The sequence below is a fragment of the Tenrec ecaudatus genome, chromosome X (genome assembly GCF_050624435.1).
Source record: "Tenrec ecaudatus isolate mTenEca1 chromosome X, mTenEca1.hap1, whole genome shotgun sequence".
NCBI classification, from domain to species: Eukaryota; Metazoa; Chordata; class Mammalia; order Afrosoricida; family Tenrecidae; genus Tenrec; species Tenrec ecaudatus.
Genome location: NC_134548.1, coordinates 116,578,032 through 116,597,681, shown reverse-complemented (window position 1 = coordinate 116,597,681; position 19,650 = coordinate 116,578,032). Strand labels below are relative to the sequence as shown.

Sequence of the window (19,650 nt, the reverse complement as noted above, 5' to 3'; positions counted from 1 at the left end):
CCTTGCCCACTAATGCTGGGCTGGGTCTGGCAAATGGTGGATGCTTGCAAGAGATTAAAGAGTGGAAAGAGATTGAGATAGATATGAATCCCCGTTTCCCTCTCTACCAGGTTGCACTTAGTCAGCATTCACTAACGTGGCACTACTCATAACCATCCCTCCTGGCAAGCATCTGTTCTTACCCTGCTATGCTAATAACACCATTTTCTCCCCTGGCCAATCTGAGGAGTGATCACAGTTCCCACTGTTAATATTCCCTGTCTGTCTCAACATCGCTTGCAGCTTCCCTGGAACCTGCCTAGCTGGGTGCGATCGAATCACTTCCAGTGTTAGAGCAGAATGGCTCCGCTGAGCAGTTTGGGGGCAATAGTCTTTATGAAAGCCGGTCATCAGGTTTCTTCTTCAGTTCCACAGAGTGGGTTGGAACCACTAACCTTTAGGTTAGCGTTGGTGTTGGTAGGTGCCACCACGTTGGTTCTAACTCAAAGCAACCCTATGTATAACAGGAAAGCAAAACAAAACAAAACATGGCCCAGTCTTGTGCCATCCTCCCAATTGGTGTGCTTCAGTCCATTGTTGCAGCCACTGTGTCAATCCATCCCATTTAGAGCTGCCTCTTTTATTCTGACCCTTTACTAAGTATGATGTCCTTTCCCTGGGACTAATCTTTCCTGAGAACATGTTCAAAATACAAGTTAGTAGTTAAGAGCAAAGATGAGCATGACTGGCATTCTAGAGTAAAGGTTAGCATGTTACATTTCCCTAACCCTGCCTATACCACCATAAGCTCAGTTCAGTTCAGCCTGTTGGGCACACTATCTGTTTTCTGCTAGTACCTTAACTGGTACAGTCATTTCCATGCATTTTTGCCAGAGAATTTCCTGTAGGTTCCCTGAGAAAAATGATCGCCTTATCATGAGCATTTGTCGTGTTCTTTTTCATGCACTGAACTTTCTTCATCTAAGATTGTATTACCGCGTGTACTTAATAGAATAATGCAGTTGGACAAATTTCAATTCTTAAACTTATATTTAGTCACTGTTATTGGGATAGGAGGATGCTATCAACTCAATTATATCTTTCCTTCCTAATGTGGCATGTTCCCAACTTGAATGACTTAAACTCTTTATCCCATCCTATAATTCTTAACCAGAATTTAATCATCAATTGTGTACCGTCTGTTCTTAAATTCTCCATCTTAGTGCTAAGAACCACTCACATAGCAGGGTTGTCTCGAAAGCTTTTACCTTGCTCTAACCTACATTATTCATCTGACCTAAGTCATATAGCATCTGCTTCCTACACATTTTCCGTTACATTCATCGTCTCTGCTCCAGTCACATAAGACTTAGTTCAGGGCTTCCTTTTTCCCACCCATGTCATCACAGTGTCTCTCATTTCCCCTTATCCTCTTTTATCCTCCTCACTTTCCCCCAACCCAACTATGGTCCTGTTGCTTTCTTCTTAATGGCACCCCTTTGGGAGAAAGTCCGAACTCCTTATCCTGTCTTAGAAGGTTCCATAGGAACTAGCTACTGCTTCTCTTTTCAACAAGAAGCTTTCATAAAGCTGCTTCTTGCCTCCCTCTGTACATGCCAATCTGGATTATCAAGATAATTTAATGTCCTTTCATGTCTCCATGCCTTTGCCTGTTCTATCCCATCTCTAAATACACCCTTAACTTTGGCCAACTAACTTCCTTTATACATCTTTCGGATTCATATTAGGCATCATCTTTTGTAGGAAGCTTTTCCATGAAACCTTTCCGTCTCCAGCTTCGACATCATCCTTTATCTCCTTCTCTTCACTTTCATAGTGCTTACAGTGTTTGACAATCATTGATGTACACGTCAATCCATCTCCACCCATTTATATCCCTTTTATGGGGGGAAGCTGAATCTTTATCTTTTCATCACCACTCTTAGCATAGAATGTGGCATATAGTGAGATTCTCAAAAAATGTTTGGTAGATGAATGAATAAATGAACGAATGAACACGTGAAAGGAGTACACTCTTGCATTCACTTGCTTATGTGAGGTGATTACAAAGACCCTGACCTTTCTTGGATGGCATATGACTTAAAAAGCTATTTCTTTCCATTTCTCTCCCTGTAGGCAGTTCTGTACCCAAAACACCTTGGAATGACTAAGAATAGAAACTGATGAGCTGGCCTTTAGAGTCATAGGCCCTCCCCAGTCCCTAAAAAAAAATGTAGTTATGGAACAATAGAGCTGGCCTGAATAAATTTTCAGGGGGAGGGGTTGAGACCGTATTTTGCACTCATGAAACTCCACGTTTTTCCACACCATCAGTTAGCCTTAAGTACCCATGGGATGGAGGCCAGGCCTAAAAATCTATCAGCCCTAGGTGACATCAGAGCTGTGTTCACTCATGTCTAACTCGCCACAGATGGAGGGGGCGGTGCATTTGACAAGCAGTCTTTTAAACAGAAAAACTTATATCTTGCTAGAAAAGCCTGTAAGGGCATAAGGCCATGGCAAATTTCTTAGTCAAAAGAAATGAATGGTAGAAATTAAAGTAAGGAGGCAGTATTTTCCTCATCACTGGGGATTCTTGTTTGGTGAGTGCCCAACAAATGTGAGTCTCTGCTCAAAAGGCTTTATAAACACTACTTCTGTATCTAAAAGGGACTGGGCAATGCTTGCAACTGCAATTTTGTACCAGTTTTCCAGCCTGAACATACAATGTATGACTGCCTATTCAAAGGCAAAATGAGGATGGCGTCCCAGACCATATGTAAACATTAGTGTTTTTCCCTCTGGGACTCAGATACCCTCTCTCCAAACACCCCCCAAAAAGGGGAAGAATAGGAGCACGGGAAAGGTGGAAGGGTCACAACAATTTGAGCAGTAGGCATACAGAGCTATTTAGAGGCCACAAAAATACCAGGTGAAGGACCATAAGAATAGAATAGTAGGAAGAAATCCTGTCTTTCTCATGACCCCTCACTGCGCAAATGTTCTACCCATTTTTTAAGCTTTGAAGCTAAGTATTACACAGATGCTATGAAACTCTAAGGAGCTACGTTTCCTTTACTTTGCATAGAGGGCCACTCTGGAACTTGGGAACTACTGGGCATTCACAAACAGGGTGAAAATTTGCTACAGTAGCTATTCTAGATAAATTTTGTAAATAGCCATTGACCTACTAGGTTATGGGAAAGTGTAAAAAAATGACAGGTGAGTTCCCAACCATGCAAACACTATATTACACTCGTTTGCAGCTGGTCTAATCTTCATACCTCATTCCATGGCTCCCTTCCCTTCCCGGTCCCACCCTTTCCCCTCTTCTGCTCAAGCTCAAGGTTGGAGGCAGTGATCAGGTTCCATGGCATAAGAATTGCTGTCCCTCATGATGCTCTCCACCAACAGGACTGGCTTGGGGTCTCTTCCGGCAAAGCAAGAAAGCCAGGTGCAGATCAACATGGCTGCAGCTGCTCCACCTCCAGCACAGTAATAGGCCCAGCCAAGCTGACAGGTACCTGAGAAATAGAGATAGAGGTACATATGAGGGTTGGGCCATCTTTTCATATACACTCTTTGAATTAAGATGCAAGTGAAAATATGAAATACTGAATGTGACTGGACATCCACTTTCCATCTTCCCCAGTTCTTTTCTTTGGAAGCAGCTTAGAACATTGCAATCTTTTGTTCTAGTGGAATCCTGGAGGCAGTGGTGGTGGCCATGCTTATGACAAGGATGAAGACAAAAATAACATCACCAGGTGCCAAGTACTATGCTAAACACTTTGTGCACACAATGAGAATTATAGCAGCCATAGGGGCTCAACCACAACCCACTGCTATCAAGTCTATCCCAATTCCACGAGACCCTATATATAGTTTCTGAGACTCTAAATCTTTAAGGAAGTAGATCACATAATCTTTCTCTTATAAAGTGGCTGGTGAATTTGAACTGCCACCCTTGAGGTTAGAAGCCCATCATTTACCCAATAGCATCACTAGGGCTAAGTATTCTTATTATCCCTGTTTGAAGATGAAGTAGCTGAGGTACAAGTTAAGTAACTTGTTAAAAATAATCACACAGCTGAAAAGCAGTATAAACCTGAGCTTAAATTCCATATTCTTAACTGCAGGGATATATTCTGTATATAGGCTATTTTCAGAGGCATCTCTTGCATTACCTGGAAGTTTGATACAGAAAACAAACTAATGTGTTGCCTCTTATTATGTCTCTATTCTAATCTAACCTTGTAAAATCCAGGGACAAAATATGCATTGGAAACAGGGTTAAACTTCTTAAGGGATGGCTTCATTTTAAAGGATAATGGGAAAGTACCAAACCAAAAATCAAACTCACTACTGTTGAGTCAATGAAGATTTATAGTGACCGTGTGTGAGTTTCTGAGACTGTAACTGTTTATGAGAGTAGAAAGCATAATTTTTCTCCCAATATGCTGCTGGTGATTTCGAACTGCCTACCATGTAGAAGGACAACTGTTCCAAATCGACCTCTCTAGCATTTGTAATTCTATCAGCAATAGATTGCTTACTTTGATAGATATGTGGATTTTCAGGGTCTCCTCAGTGTCCAGGGAAAGAAAAAACCCCTGTTATTTTAAGGGGAGGTCAGTGTAATTGACTGCTAACATCAAGTGGTTAAGCCAACATGAGCTGGGTAACTGGATAGGTGATCAGTGATACAAATTTCAGAGGGGTCCTGAGGGAAAAAGGAGGCCTTGATGTACTTCACAGTTTGTCAGAAAACTAGTCTGGATTACAGTCAATAGGACTATCAAGATACTTCATGACAATCTTTTTAAAAAGGCTAAATTCAGTCAAATAACCAATTATTTTGATCCTCGTGGTTCCAGTGAATCTGAAGTTTTCTTCTTCCAATCCATTGCTTGGTGTGTCAAAGAAGAGGTTAAGATGGCTTCTAGTTATATTTCCCCACTTTTTAGGCCAGTCTACCTTAACCCAAATTTTCTACCTCAGAAGTACTCTTTCTGCCACAAACTCATCACTCATGTTATCTCTCCTGCCAGAATCACCATTCGCAGCATCCCCAGAAAACTATTCAGGATGCAACACCTCCAGAAAGCCTTCCCTGATCAATTCCAGTGGGCTCAAGTTTCCTCAAGCAAGTAGCCCCATAAAAATTCATCTCTCCATTCCATATGCAGGTGTACCTGTCAGGAGAAAGATTGGAAGAGAAATTTGCATTTCACATTTTATCTGCTTTTTCCAGATTGTTGGTTCAGCAGTATGGATGTCGTTGTCTACTTTTTCTGATAATGCCTCAGAGTGTTCTGCCAACAATTAGTACTCAGTATGAGACTAACAATACTTGGAACGGAGTACACTCCTATTTTCAGTCTCAACATTTACAACTGCAGCTTCAGCTTCAACTTTGAAGTAAAGTTTAAACCCCAGGCAAAATGCCATATTCTGTTTGCTTGTACACTGTACCTGGGTTCTTCTCACCATGCCCATGTTGTTATCTCTGCCTGAAAAGCTACAGCGAGTGTACTTGTGAAGACACACTCTCTGCCTCGTCAATGTTCAATCACTGAGAAACAAAAGCAATGGAAGATTGCTTGATCAAATTGATGTATTTGTTTTTACAAACCAATCTTATCACCTTCAAATCTTATCACCTTAATACATTTGTCCAATCTGCTATTCCATTCTTGAAAACATTTTTCAAACTCATCTGTTTGGACGGCTGACAACACTTCCCCTGCTTTTGTCTTCAACCCTTCAATGTCCTCAAATCGCTGTCCTTTCATTACCCTCTTCATTCAAGGAAACAAAAAGAAGTCTTACAAAGTGAGGTCAAGTGAGTAAGTTGAGCATGCTGATTTTTCCTGAGATGAGTGAGCAGGTTCATTGTGACGATGACAAAACCAGTCCCCCATCGGCCACAAATCAGGCCTTATTTATAGTCGCACAGTCACACAATCTTTTCAGAACCTATAAATAGAAAGCGTGTGTATCATTTCACCTTTTTGAAATGAGAAAACTACTTGAGTTTTTCCCATAGTGCTGTCCTTTTAAGCTGTGTTCAATATTATAACAGTTTCTGCCGCATTTTTCTTGAGTGGGAAACAAAATATCACAGCTACGCGCTGTTTCCTTAAATCAGCCCTCACAAAAGATGAGGTTAAAGCAAAACTGCTTTTATGAAGAAATTCACTGTGACCAGAGAACCTTCCCAGGTGAAGTCACTGGGTGCACTAACTCAAGAGTGAGTTGCTGGATGCTCACCTAGCAGGAAAAATGTGTACTATGAAAACTCTACCCAGCAGAGGTTTTTTCCGGTTTAGGGGGGGGGGTACCCACTTGTATATCAGTACTCAATTGAGTTGTGAATGCCTCTAACAATTAATTAATTAAACCTTTTCCTGACCTCCTTAACCATAGTACCTTACTAGATGCTCTCATAGCACCATATATTTTCCTTCTTTCACTTGAAGAAATGAAGTAATTCTGTATTCCCTCTGTAGTAATTGGGTTTTATGTCAATTTAGCTGGGCCAAGATTCTCAGTGGTTTGGCAGGTGATGCCTAGTAATCCTACATGATTACATAAGGTTATCAACTCTGCCGTGAGCAACCAGTTAGGATGGATTCCAACCCCCTTACTCAGGACTCATCACTGATGCAGGTAAAAGATTTTCCTGGTGATGTGGCTTGCTTCCTATATAAATAGTCACTGTGGGAAACTCGTTTGCTCTTTTGGTGGCTCTGGATACTGGGTTGGGTTCTTTGGACTTCAGGCAAGAGTCTGCAATATTGCCCACTGAATCTGGGAGCCATCAGCAGCCTGCAGTCTGACCTGCCTTAGAATCATTTGCCTCTTTAGTCACAAGTCTGGCCTGATGATTCCTCCACCTCTGTACCCTGTGGTTTTCTTGATCCTGGGCTCATTAACCCTCAAAGTTGTGCCAGTCAGCATAAGCTTCCAGTTTAACATTTGACCATAGACTTGAAGCTGAACTGATGTACCCACCTCTACAACTGTGTGATTCTTTTTCTTGATATAAATATTTCTCTCTCTCTCTTTCTCTCTCTCTCACCTTGCTTAACACCATCCTCCTATAATAACCCCATAACAAGAATTAAGTCATATTCCTTCGGAAGAGATAGTACTTTCCCAAAAGTCTGGGGCCATGCAAGAATGGAGTGGACAGCACATCTGACCTCCTCCAACTCCAGAAGGGAGAAGGAAAATTTAACTCCACATCTACCCAAGGGTGATTTCTATGAGGTAGAGGTAAGACAGGCCTCCACCTTCCATCTTTCTTTATTCTATTCTGATATTAACAATCCGTCCCACAGTACTCTACTTTTCAGGTAGGTTTGATTATTCATTGCCATGGCCACACAAAACTCACCGAAAATGCTCATGAGTATGGAATGTATTAGGTAAGTTACCACTTTATATATAGATCAGGGTAAGAAATGTTAAGGATATAGTTATTTTGGTCACAGTGCCTCTTCTCAGTCATGCCTGCAGACATGTCTCTCTCTGGTTATTAGGCTTAGTCACAAGGCTCCTTTACTTCTGCCCTACACTGTCAAATATTACAAAGCATTGTTATTGCCAATAAATTCTCAAAGGGCTCACCACTTTTCTTGGCAGCCTCCTGCCTGAAGGCACTCAGCTTTATGCATTCCATGGGCTGGGAAACTTGCCACTTGTCTCATGGTCTCAGTTCTGCTGCCTCTGCTACTACTTCTCCAATGTAAGAATTGCTCTGCTAGTGGCTATTTTTTGGGGGGGGGGCGGTGATGATATTCTCCATTCCTACTTCTGAGATGGCTAACTTTATACGCTGTGGAATGGCAGCACTGACCAATCACTCATTAGAGGCCCATTAACCCACTTTGCATGCTCCCACCCAGTCATTTCATATGAGTTGCAAAGATTGTGAAAAAGAAGAGCCATACCAATATAACTGTACAATGAGCAGTCATATAATTTTCTGAAATTGCATGTCCTTATTTGAACTCATGGTCAGAATTAGAATATAACAGTTATAGAAAATAATGCAATCCTCAGAGAATAGATTTGAAAGAAACCAATTAGATAATTGCTGTTGATGTTGTTAGGTGCCCTCAGTTAGGTACCGACTCATACAGAACCTATGTACAACAGAACAAAGCATTGCCCACTCCTGCACCATCCTCACAATTGTTCTTATGTTTCAGCACATGGTTGCATCCACGATGTCAATCCATCTTGTTTAGAGTCTTCTTCTTTTCAAGGGCCCTCTACCACGCATGATGTACTTCTCCAGAGACTGACTTCTCCTGTCCAAAGAACATGAGAGAGCTCATGGTACTTTCAATATTCTCCCCCAACCCCATTATTCAAATGCATTATTCAAATTCTTTTTCAGTCTTCCTTATTCAACTTTCACATGCGCATGAGGCTATTGAAAATGCCATGGCTTGAGTCAGGTACACCTTAGTTCTCAAAGCAGCATCATTGCTTTGCAGTATTTTAAAGAGGTCTTTCTTATGCAGCAGATGTACCCAGTGGAAGGCATCATTTGATCTCTTGCTTTTTCTTCCATGAACATTGATTGTTAATCTAAGCATGATGAAATCTTTGACAACTTGAATCTTTTCTCCATTTATTATGATGTTACTTATTGTGCCAGTTGTGATGATTTGAGTTTTCTTTACATCAGTGGTTCTCAGCCTTCCTAATGCCACAACCCTTTAACACAGTTCCTCATGTTGTGGTCTCCCCTCCAACCATAAAACTATTCTCATTGCTACTTCATCACTGTAATTTTGCTACTGTTATCAATCAGGTGACTCCTATTAAAGGGCCGTTCACTCCACAAAGGGGTCGTGACCCACAGGTTGAGCACCGGCGCTTTACATTGAGTTGTAATTCATCCTTCATCTACATCAGCAAGTGTTTCAAGTCCCCCTCACTTTAAACCAAGTTGTGTCATCTGCATATAATTCGTTAGTAAGCCTTCCTCCACTCCTGATGCCGCATTTTCCTTCATATTCAGTTACGCTGGTTATTTGCTCCACATCCAGTTTGAACAAATATGATGAGTGCATACAACCCTGATGCACACCCTTCTTGATTTTAAAGCATGGAGTATTCCCTTGCTATGTTTGCACATCTGTCTCGATCCATGCACAGGTTCCACAATTCTGTGTTCTAGAATTCCTGTTCTTCTCAAGACTATCAATAGTTTGCTATGATCCACACAGTCAAGTGCCTTGGCATAGTGAATAAAAGGCAAATTAATATCTTTCTGGCACTCTCTGCTTTCAGCCAAGATCCATCTCACATCAACATGAATATATCCTGGCAGCTCCCTCTCAATGTGCTGCTGCAAACATTGTTGGATTATCTTTGGCAAAACATTACTTGCATGTGATCAAAATGATATTGTTCTATAATTTGAGCATTCTGTGGGTCACTCTTCTTAGGAATGGATACAAATATGGATCCCAAGTAGATAGTTGGCCAAGTAGCTACCTTCCACATGTCCTGGCATAGATGAGTGCTTCAGGTATGTGTTAGTCTGGGTTGACTAGAGAAACAAATCCAGAGACACTCATATGTGTATAAGAAAGAAGTTTGAGCATAGATGAAACACACAATGTTCTTCTGATTTCTTGAGGCTTCCTCACCCCCACTATCATGACCCCCAGTACTGCTTCTCAATTCAGACTAGACCAGAGCATGTACACAGGTATATAAAAGAGATGGAGGATCACAATACATGGAATCCAGGAATAGGAGAGGGAATAGTGATACCAGAATGGTAGGGATAAGGGCAGGGGGAGGGCAAGGGAGAGAGGGGGAACCAATCGCAATGACTGACACACAACCATACACCACTATTCAAGGAGAAGAAAAACAGAAATCACGGGCGAAGGGGACAGTGGACAGTGTCAGATATGGAAAATATAATAATTTATGATATATGAAAGGGGTTATCAGGGAGGTGGAGAAATGAGGAGCTGATACCAAGGACTCAATAGAAAGTAAATGTCTAGAAATGAATGAAGGCAATATATGTATAAACATGCCTGAAACAATCAATGTATGGGTTGTAACAAGGGTTTAATAGTCCCCAATAAAATGATCCTCTAATAAAAATAAATTTAAAAAAAGTGCTTTACTGTCATATGTAGCCCTGGATTGGGTCTGACCCCTGTCATAGTACCTGGATCTCACCCCAGTATCTTTTCCTATGATACTCACCTTCTCAACACGATTTTTGAAGACAAAATGGGTGCATAGCAAATGTGAAGAAAGCTGATGGTGCACGGCTATCAAAAGATATAGCATCTGGGGTCTTACAGGCATGAAGATAAACAAGTGGCCATCTAGCTGAGAAGCAACAAAGCCCACATGGTATAAGCACACCTGTGTGATCACGAGGTGTTAATGGGATCAGGTATCAGGCATCAAAGACCCAGAGCAAAAATCATATCAATGTTAAAGAGGGGAGTGCAGAGTGGAGACCCAAAGCCCATCTGTAGACAATTGGACATCCCCTTACAGAAGGATCACAAGGAAGAGATGAGCCAGTCAGGGTGCACCAATGAAACATAAAACTTTCCTCTAGTTTTTTAATTCTTCCTTCCCCCACCCCCATCATGATCCCAATTCTACCTTATGAATCCGGCTAGACCAGAGCATATACATGAGTACAGGTAAGAACTGGGAACACAGGAAATCCAGAACAGATAAACCCCTTGGAACTAATAATGAGAGTATTGATACCAGGAGGGTTAGGAGAAGGTGGGGGAAGAAAAGGGGACTGATCCCAATGATCTACATAGAACCCCCTCCCTGGGGGAATGGACAACAGAAAAGTGGGTGAAGGGAGACATTGGTCAGTGTAAGACATGAAAAATTAATCATTTATAAATTATCAAGTGTTCATGAGGGAGGGATGGTGGGAAAGGGAGGGGAAAATGAGAAGCTGATACCAAGGGCTCAAGTAGAAAGGAAATAGTCTGAAAATATTGATGGCAACACGTGCACAAATGTGTTTGACACAATGGATGGATGGATGGATGGATTGTGATAAGAGCTGTATGAGCCCACAATAAAACATTTTTAAAGAGTTTTACATCAAAGAGTAATTATATATTAAGAAAACATCCTATTGCAGTCCAGATCAAGTCCATATATCCAATGCCAGTCTATAAATTCTTCTTCAAACACACACACAATGTGTGATGCTGAGTGCCGGAACATCACAGGTCAGTGGGTGGAAAGTCTTGTAGTTATAGTAGCAGTGGACGCATCTCAGCACTAGTGTGGGTCTCCAGCGGCCCCTCAAGCTACCAGGCTCTGGCTCCATCAGCATCATCCATGTGGCTTGTCAGCAGGAAGACGAAACAGAAAGTGTGTGTGTCTAACCTCCAAGGAGGAAGACAGCGGTTCCAAAAATCCTTAGGAGAAGGCCATGCCCACTCAGAGGCCTGATTGGCTATGACCTGATGGACAGGCTAGACTCCATCCATTCACTCAAGGTGATAAAAGATTGTGTAACTGCCACACAGTGCTTCATCAGCTTGTTGAAACATTTCAATTAATATTCTATCTGTGCCTGGAGCCTTATTTTTGGATGATGTCTTCAGTGGAGCTTGGACTTATTCCTTCAGTACCATTGATCCTTGCTCATATGCTACCTCCATGAAATGGTTAAACATTGACTAGTTCTTTTTAGGTACAGCAACTTGTTGAATACTTTCCATCTTCTTTTAATGCTTCTGGCATTTTTCAACATTTTGTCCACAGAAACTTTGAATATTGTAACTTTATACTTCATTTTTTCTTTAGTTTTTGCTTTTTAAAATTATATGGGGTGTGTTCTTCCTTTTTTGTTTTCTCACCCTAGGTCTTTGCACATTTTGCTATAATATTTTACTTCTCAATATGGTCTTCAAAATTTTCTATTCAATGGTGGGGGAAGCGGGGAGGGAGGGGGAAATGAGGAGCTGATGCCAAGGACTTAATCGGAGAGCAAATATTTTGAGAGTTATGAGAACAATGAATGTACAAATGTGCTTTACACAATTGATGTATATATGGATTGTGATAAAAGTTGTATGAGCCCCAATAAAATGATTTAAAAAAAAAAGAAAAGGAAAAACAAAATTTTCTATTCAGCTCTTTGCCGTCAACATTTTTTCAACTTGCCTTAGTTATTCTACCCTTAAGAGCAAGTTTCAGAGCCTCGTATGTAATCCATTTTGAACTTTTCTTTCTTTCCGATCTTTTTACTGACCTTTTGATTTCATGTATAATGCCACCTCACAGCTCATCATGACTTTTTCATTTGTGTTAAATGCTTCAAATCTGTTCTTGAAATATTCTTGAAATTCTGGTGCGATGTACTTATGATACTATTTTGGTTCTCATAGACTTTTTAAAATTTTCTTCAACTTAAACCTGAACTTACATATGCACAATTTATGATCTATTTCATAATTGGCCCTGACCTTATTTTAGTTGCTTATACTGAGCTTCTCCATCACCTCTTCCCACAGATGTAGGTCAATTTGGTGACTGTGTATTTCATCTGGAGTGATCTATTTGGGGAGTCACCATATGTGTTGGTAAAAAAGGTATTTGTGGTGAAGAAGTCATTGGTCTTCAACTTCTGTCATGTAATTTCCACGGTTGTTTTTTATTATTATTTCACCAAGACTATGTTTTTCCAATTTCTATTCCTTCCTCTATGTTTCCAACATTTTCATTCCAATCACCAGTGATTACCAAGGCATCTTGATTGCATATTTGTTAAATTTCAAACAACACCTTGGTATAATTCTTTAATCTATGAATAATTAGATTTAGCGGGGAAGAAAAACAAGTCTCCTACTCCTGAAAATATTTCCAGTCTCATAAATCCACAGAGGCAGCTCTACCCTGTCCTTTAGGGTTGCTATATGTCAGAAAAGACACAGGAGCAGTGAGTTTGAGTTTTTGTGGGGACTTTAGTAGTTAGTGCATGGTTTTGAATACTAGTGCATCAGCTGGATTCCCTTTTATGGGGATAGATATCATCCTATTACAGACAGCATTGCACTTCAAGATAGATCTTGAAATGTGAAATGTCCTTGAATGCCATTCCACTTGAATCTGTCGTTTCAGACATAGTAAACCATATGACTGCATGATTCAAAACGGCCAATACAAGGTCATTTCAGCCGACTAATGCCTAGGATATTGATCTTTATACTTTACATTTCAGTTTTGAAAACTTGCAGTTTTCCTAAATTTATACTTCTGAAATCTGTTTGCTTTGGGTGACCCTGATGGTATTTAAACCAGTGGCACAGCTCCCATCATCATAATGACAAACAAGCCACCACAGTAGGACAAATTCACAGAAGACAAGTGTGGCCTTAGAGAATTGGAACCAACTATTAGCAAAGTGGAGTCAACATGAAAACAAAAGTGGAGGACTGCCAGGAAGATGATGACTGAGTGACACGTACCAGAGAGACTGCAGTAATCAGCCCAGGAGAGTTACTAAGAGGGAAATTCAACACTGCTGGATCACAGGAAGAGCATCATAAAGATAAGTAGGCACAGATGCACTAGGTTTTGATGGGCTGGGGGATTTGGCTTAACACAGTGGAGGTGAGAGCTCCGCCACTGTCTTGGCCGGAGCCAGGATCATATGGAGCTGGTTCATGGGCTTAATCTCAACACAGCCACAGCTTGCTGCCAGCTCAAGGCACAGATTAAACACTTGCAGCCCATGGGCAGGGATCGAGACTCAGCTATATTGTTACTTTTGTTTCCCTCTCTTCTCTCGAGCCCTACACAGTCTCAGTGGGCTTAGATTTTTTTCCCCTCTTTGTCTCTTCCCTGTTCTCTCACATGCCACTGCTGACCCCCAGACCACTAGCCTTAGCCTAGTGCATTTAGCCTTCCACAACACAATTAGGTGGGCTCTACCTTGTGCAGCATACCCCAAGTCTAGGGAAAGCCAAGCTGACCTCCACAAGTGGATATTCCGCTCAAAATCTCACTGGGGAATTCCTGCCTGTGTGGCTAGGGGAGCTCCTATTTTACCTCTGTTGTCCCACATGACTGAGGGAAATTCCTCCCACCTATCTTAGTGCCTCACATGGCTTAATGCAGCTCGGGCAACACTTGCCAACATTCTACGTTGCTGCAGGAACCTCTTCCCAACCTCCACAGTAATCTGCCTGGCCAGGGCATTTCATCCCACCATTCATGGTGTTCTACTCCAAACCTGGCTACCCACCAGCCTCCTGGGGCACTGCCCTGCGAGGGAGGATGGGTGGAAAGGGGGAACGAATTACAAGGATCTACATGTGACCTCCTCCCTGGGGGATGGACAACAGAAAAGTGGGTGAAAGGAGACGTCAGACAGTGTAAGATATGAAAAAATAATAATTTATAAATTATCAAGGGTTCAATAGGGGGGAGGGAAAGGGGAAAATGAGAAGCTGATGCCAGGGGCTTAAGTGGAGAGCAAATATTTTGAGAGTGATGAGGGCAACAAATGTACAAATGTGCTTTACTCAATTGATGTATGTATGGATTGTGATAAGATTTGTATGAACCCCTAATAAAATGATTTCCAAAAAAAGAAAGCAAAAGTCGATTTCTGAGAATGGTATACTGGAGAAGACCACCATATCAAGGCAAGCAGCCAAAAGAACACACTTAAACGTGAAAATGAGAGGCTTTCCAAAAGTCTGGGTTTTACAGAATGAAAATTGGAACAAGACCCCTTCCACTTATGCTGTCCTTGAAAGAAAGGCTTCAGGGTTCATTGTGCCCACTTCACAGAAAGGAGTGCAAAGCTCAGCTAATAGTCCTAGGCTCACTTTCAAAGCAGAGAAGTAGGGATGTGGGTCCAACCCAACTTTCTTTAAATCCAGGCCAGTGCTCTGCAGTCTAGCGATTTTGTTAGCCTGAGAAAAGTTTATCTCTTATATGATTCTTCAAACTCTAAGCCATAAAGACAGGGCATAGAAACTGTTTTGGAATAGGCTCATTTGAGCTTCTTCCACAGCCCCTCCAACCAAAATCTCCTGAAGTGTAGACAGGAGCCAGCTCTGGGGTGGCAATGCTGTCGAGCAATTTCTTCCTTTCCAGCATGTTCCCAGTCGAGCCCAGGCAAGGCCGCAGAAGTCTCATTCTGTTTCTTCAGTTGCCAGGCAGGTCGTACCCTCATTAGAGTAGCAGAGATATTTCTATTAGGTACATGCACTCTGGGACCAGGGAAAACCTTGTTTCTCTAAATGAAAGGAATAAATGCATAGCATGTCATTGCCCCAGAGCCCAAGACAGGAAGAAAGCTGACAAAACGGGTAGCTCCAGAGTATAGAGCTGGCTACAAAAGGCCTCCGTAAATTATGCTAAAGTGAAAAGTAGGTACCACTGAGCTCGGAACCAACCCAACATGCTCTCATTGTTACCTCTAGGACACTCTGAGTTTCCTCTCCCAGAAACTCCTATGAGGACCCTGAAAAACTAAGCTCACGGCATCTGTCTCACAGGTAACTAAAGAAGGTTATATCCATTGAACTTCCTCCTCACAACCTACCTACTGCTATCTGCTTGAGGGAGCAGAAAGGTTATATCACTGGCATCGCAAAAGGAAATAATTACATAAATAATAGGTCATTTAGGAACTCCCTCTCCAGTTTTAAAGCTGCAGCTGCGTGCGGTGAACTGAAATCACTTGGTCTGGTTCTTCCACCCATCCTATTACTTGCATATCAATATGGGGGACAGGATGCTAACTTAGAGTGTTCAGTTTTGCCCTTCCACTCAGCATAAAAATAGACCATTTCAGGAGCAGGAACAGAGAATCCCACTACAATCCAGAGAGAACAGGGACATTTCTTACATGAAGTGGCAATGGTTCTCTGTGAAGTGGTGGCAGCAGCAGAGGCACCAGGGACAATGGCAAAGACATTTTCAGATTGAGACATGGGCTTGCCATCATTCCCTGACTGAGTAAAGCTGAATTCTTTAGAGCAGGAGATTGACTTGCAAAGTGGAGTGTCCCTTGGGCCTTTTTCAACACTAAAGGAGGCTTGTAATGCATGTTAGAGAAGGCAGAAGCCAATGAGTGAAGTAACTAAGAGACTAGTGTCCAGAGAGGGGCATACCCACTGGCCTGGCTGGAAAAAGACCTTATTGTGGACAACAGAAATGTATCCTTACTGCATTTTGATCTTGACTTGTAGCCTTTTTATTGCCCTAGGAAAACCTTATAGTCATACTGTCTGTGATCTCTTGTGGCCATTGCAATGGATTGTCGAATTCAGCAGGGAAGTAGAATACCATGGGAAGGAAGAACTGTGTCAGACTAAGATAAAAAAAATAGGATAGAGGTTGAAGGCATGTTGACCTCTACTTCATAGGAATCATCCTTGGGCAGATGTAGAGATAGATTTTCATTCTCCCTCCTGTAGCCAGAGGAAGTCAGACATGGCTACAGGTCCATGTGAGTTCACAGGTCCAAGGGAGTTCAATGGAGACAATCTATGAGCATTACTGTCAGTGTAATGGTTTCATATTGGGCTGTGACCAGAATGGTCTACAGTTCAAAACCATCAGCAGCTCTGCCGGAAAAAGACTGGACTTTCTACTCCCATAAACAGTAACACTCTCAGAAACCATCTGAGGGTCCCTATGAGTCAGTATTGACTCAATGATAGTGAGCTTGATTTTTGTTTTGATAGTCTTGTGCAAACTAAGTGGCTCAGGATTTAAGCTCTAATACAATTCCTTCCACTGGCCTTGGACTGTATTATTTCCAATCCTTGGATCACCTGGATTCTTCCATGTGAACTCAGCTGACACCTTTCTTGGATGACTGTTTTAAGACAACATTTTAAGACCTCAGGTGCTATTTTTTCCTGATAGTCAGGCACCATCTACTTTTTCATCATACTTTGCTGTAGCACCCATATCTTTAGTGTCACTTCAAGGGGCCAAGTATTGAGAAGGGCCAAATCATGAAAATTAATTGTTATTAAATTAGGGCTTATGATTAACTGTGAACTCAAAATCCATTTATATATCTAAGGTTATATGTATCCCTGTCCCCCTTTAGAGGCAGCTTTATATTCTTGAGAAATAATATAGGTAACCTTCAGGGGATACTTGATTACTAAAAACAGTATCATTAATCGGGCCTTTGGCATAGAAGTTAAAACACTAGTGAGAAAGGAAATATAAGTATATAAGCTTTCTTATATATGCATAAATGCATGGAATTAAAATGCATGGGAAATTTACTTATACAGATTAAAAATTTAAGTGACTGGATGCTACATGAGAAAAAAAGATGGTTAGCTATAAGGCAAGCAATTTTTTAACAATCATTCACTAAGGCAAAACTATGCCTGGAGAACTAAGATGTGGCAAAAGCAGAGAAAATATGAAAATAGCAATATATGTTTGTCTTAGGTTTTCAGTTATTGGAAAACCTTGAAAGTAGGAGATTTCACTCAAAGGCCAGTGATTTCCAAGATCCTGACACTGGGATAGTAATCACCTCATTCTTCTCACCCTAGGACATTTTAGCTTTAAGTCCAAAGAAGTATTTCTGCCGCTTCAGTCTTCAATAGGTATGTTTAAGGTAAAGTCCCATTCACTGAAGGGGTGTCCAAGTTGAATCCTTCTGGTGTGGCCTATGAAGACTTCTGTTACACCTTAAAATGTCAAAATCTGAAGTCCAGTAGTATGTAGCACAAGGCCTGAGCTATCAAGGACAGAAAAGAAATTCATTTCAAAATGCATGATAAGCTGCACAAGAATAAACTCAAGGTGGGTCACAGGCCTTGAAGTTGAAGTTAAACCCCAAACTATTAGGGCCATCAATGAGGGAATTGGGACCAACTAGAGAACTTTGGCACAGGGAATGCATAGAGTATCGAGAATAGGGAAGGACACAAACACAGAGGAGGCACAGATGGACAAATGGGATAGAATGAAGATAAAACACCTGTGTACATTGAAAGAATTCATCAAGCGAGTAATAAGAGAGTCCATGGACTGGGAAAACATTTTTAGCCATGACACATCAGACAAAGGCCTTATTACTAGAATCTACAATACTCTGCTAGCTTCCAAAAAGAAAAAAAAATAATTGCTCACTTAAGAGGTGGGCAAAGAACCTGAACAGAATTTTCACAGGGACAGAAATCTGAATGACCAACAAACATATGAGAAAATGTTCCTGATCTTTAGCCATAAGAGAAATGCAAATTAAAGCAACAATGAGATACCACCTAACACTCTCAATGGTAGCCCAATTCAAAAAATCAGAAAACAACAAGCGTTGGAGGGACTGTGAGGATACAGGAACTCTCATCCACTGTTGGTGGATTTATAAGTATGTAGAACCACCATGGAAATCATTCTCACGATATCTGAAACAGATGGAAATCGAGTTACCATACGACCCAGCAATCCCCCACTGGGCATCTACCCAGAAGAGGCAAGAAACAAACCATGGCCAGACATCTGTGCTCCAATGTTCATTGCGGCACAGTCCACAATTGCAAGGAGTTGGAAGCAACCCAAATTTCCATCAAATGATGATTGGATTAAAAAAAACGTGGTTCTGGGGTCTTAAAGGCTTGAAGGCAAATAAGCGGCCATCTAGCTCAGAAGCAACAAAGCCCACAGAGAAGAAGCACACGGCCTAAGCGAACACAAGGTGTTGAATGGACCATGTAGCAGATACAAAGGAACAAAAACAATCATTGTGTGATCACCTTTCTCACATAATGGCTGAAGACGAAAGTGTGCATAAGCAAGTGTGGTGAAGAAGGCGGATGGTGCCCGGCTACTGAGAGATATAGCGTCTGGGGACTGACTTAAAGGCTTGAAAGCAAACAAGCGGCCATCTATCCCAGAAGCAACCGAGCCCACACGGAAGCAGCACACCAACATAGGTGACCATGAAGGACAGAGGAGACCAGGTCTCCAACATCAAAGGTGGGGTGGTGGTGAGAATCACATCACCGTGAAAGAGGGGGAGTGCATGATGGGGACCCAATGCCCACCTGTAGAGAGCTGAACACCCCTTCCAGAGGGGTAGGGAGGAGGAGATGGGCCACACAGGGTTCAGTGTAACAACAATGAAACTCAAAACCTTCCTCTAGTTCCTGAACGCTTCCTCCCCTCCCAATCATCATGACCCCAATCCTACCTTGCCTTGCGGACCTGGTTGTACCGGAGGATGTACAGCGGTGCAGTGGGGATCTGGAGGCACAGGGAATCTAGGACAGACGAACCCTTCAACACCAGCGGTGGGAGAGGCGACACCAGAAGGGAAGGGCATGTAGAAAGGGAGAACCGATCTCGGAGATCTATGTGTAACCTCCTCTCTGGGAGATTGAAAAGGGGGAGGCGGGTGAGGGGAGATGCCGGGGAGTGTAAGATAAGATATAATAATTATTTATAAACTATCAAGGGACCAGGGGTGGGATTGGGGAGGGAGGGGGGGATGGGGGAAAAAAAGGAAACCGAGCTGATTCCAGGAACCCAAGTGGAAGGTAAATTATGAGAGTGACGAGTGCAACAAATGTATAAGGGTGCTTTGCTCATTTGATGTATGCACAGATTGTGATAAGAGCCTTATGAGCCCCAATAAAA

The 19,650-nt window shown here is 41.9% G+C and overlaps 1 protein-coding gene across 1 annotated transcript in view; it reads right to left on the bottom strand.

Moving 5' to 3' along the window:
- Nucleotides 1-3,321: 3,321 nt before the first annotated feature.
- The window catches only part of LHFPL1 (LHFPL tetraspan subfamily member 1), a 54,149-nt gene continuing 37,820 nt past the window's right edge, over nt 3,322-19,650 (bottom strand). Inside the window, exon 3 of the mRNA XM_075539466.1 lies at nt 3,322-3,503. Coding sequence (XP_075395581.1) covers nt 3,322-3,503 — 182 coding nt within the window. The remainder of the gene's footprint in view (nt 3,504-19,650) is intronic.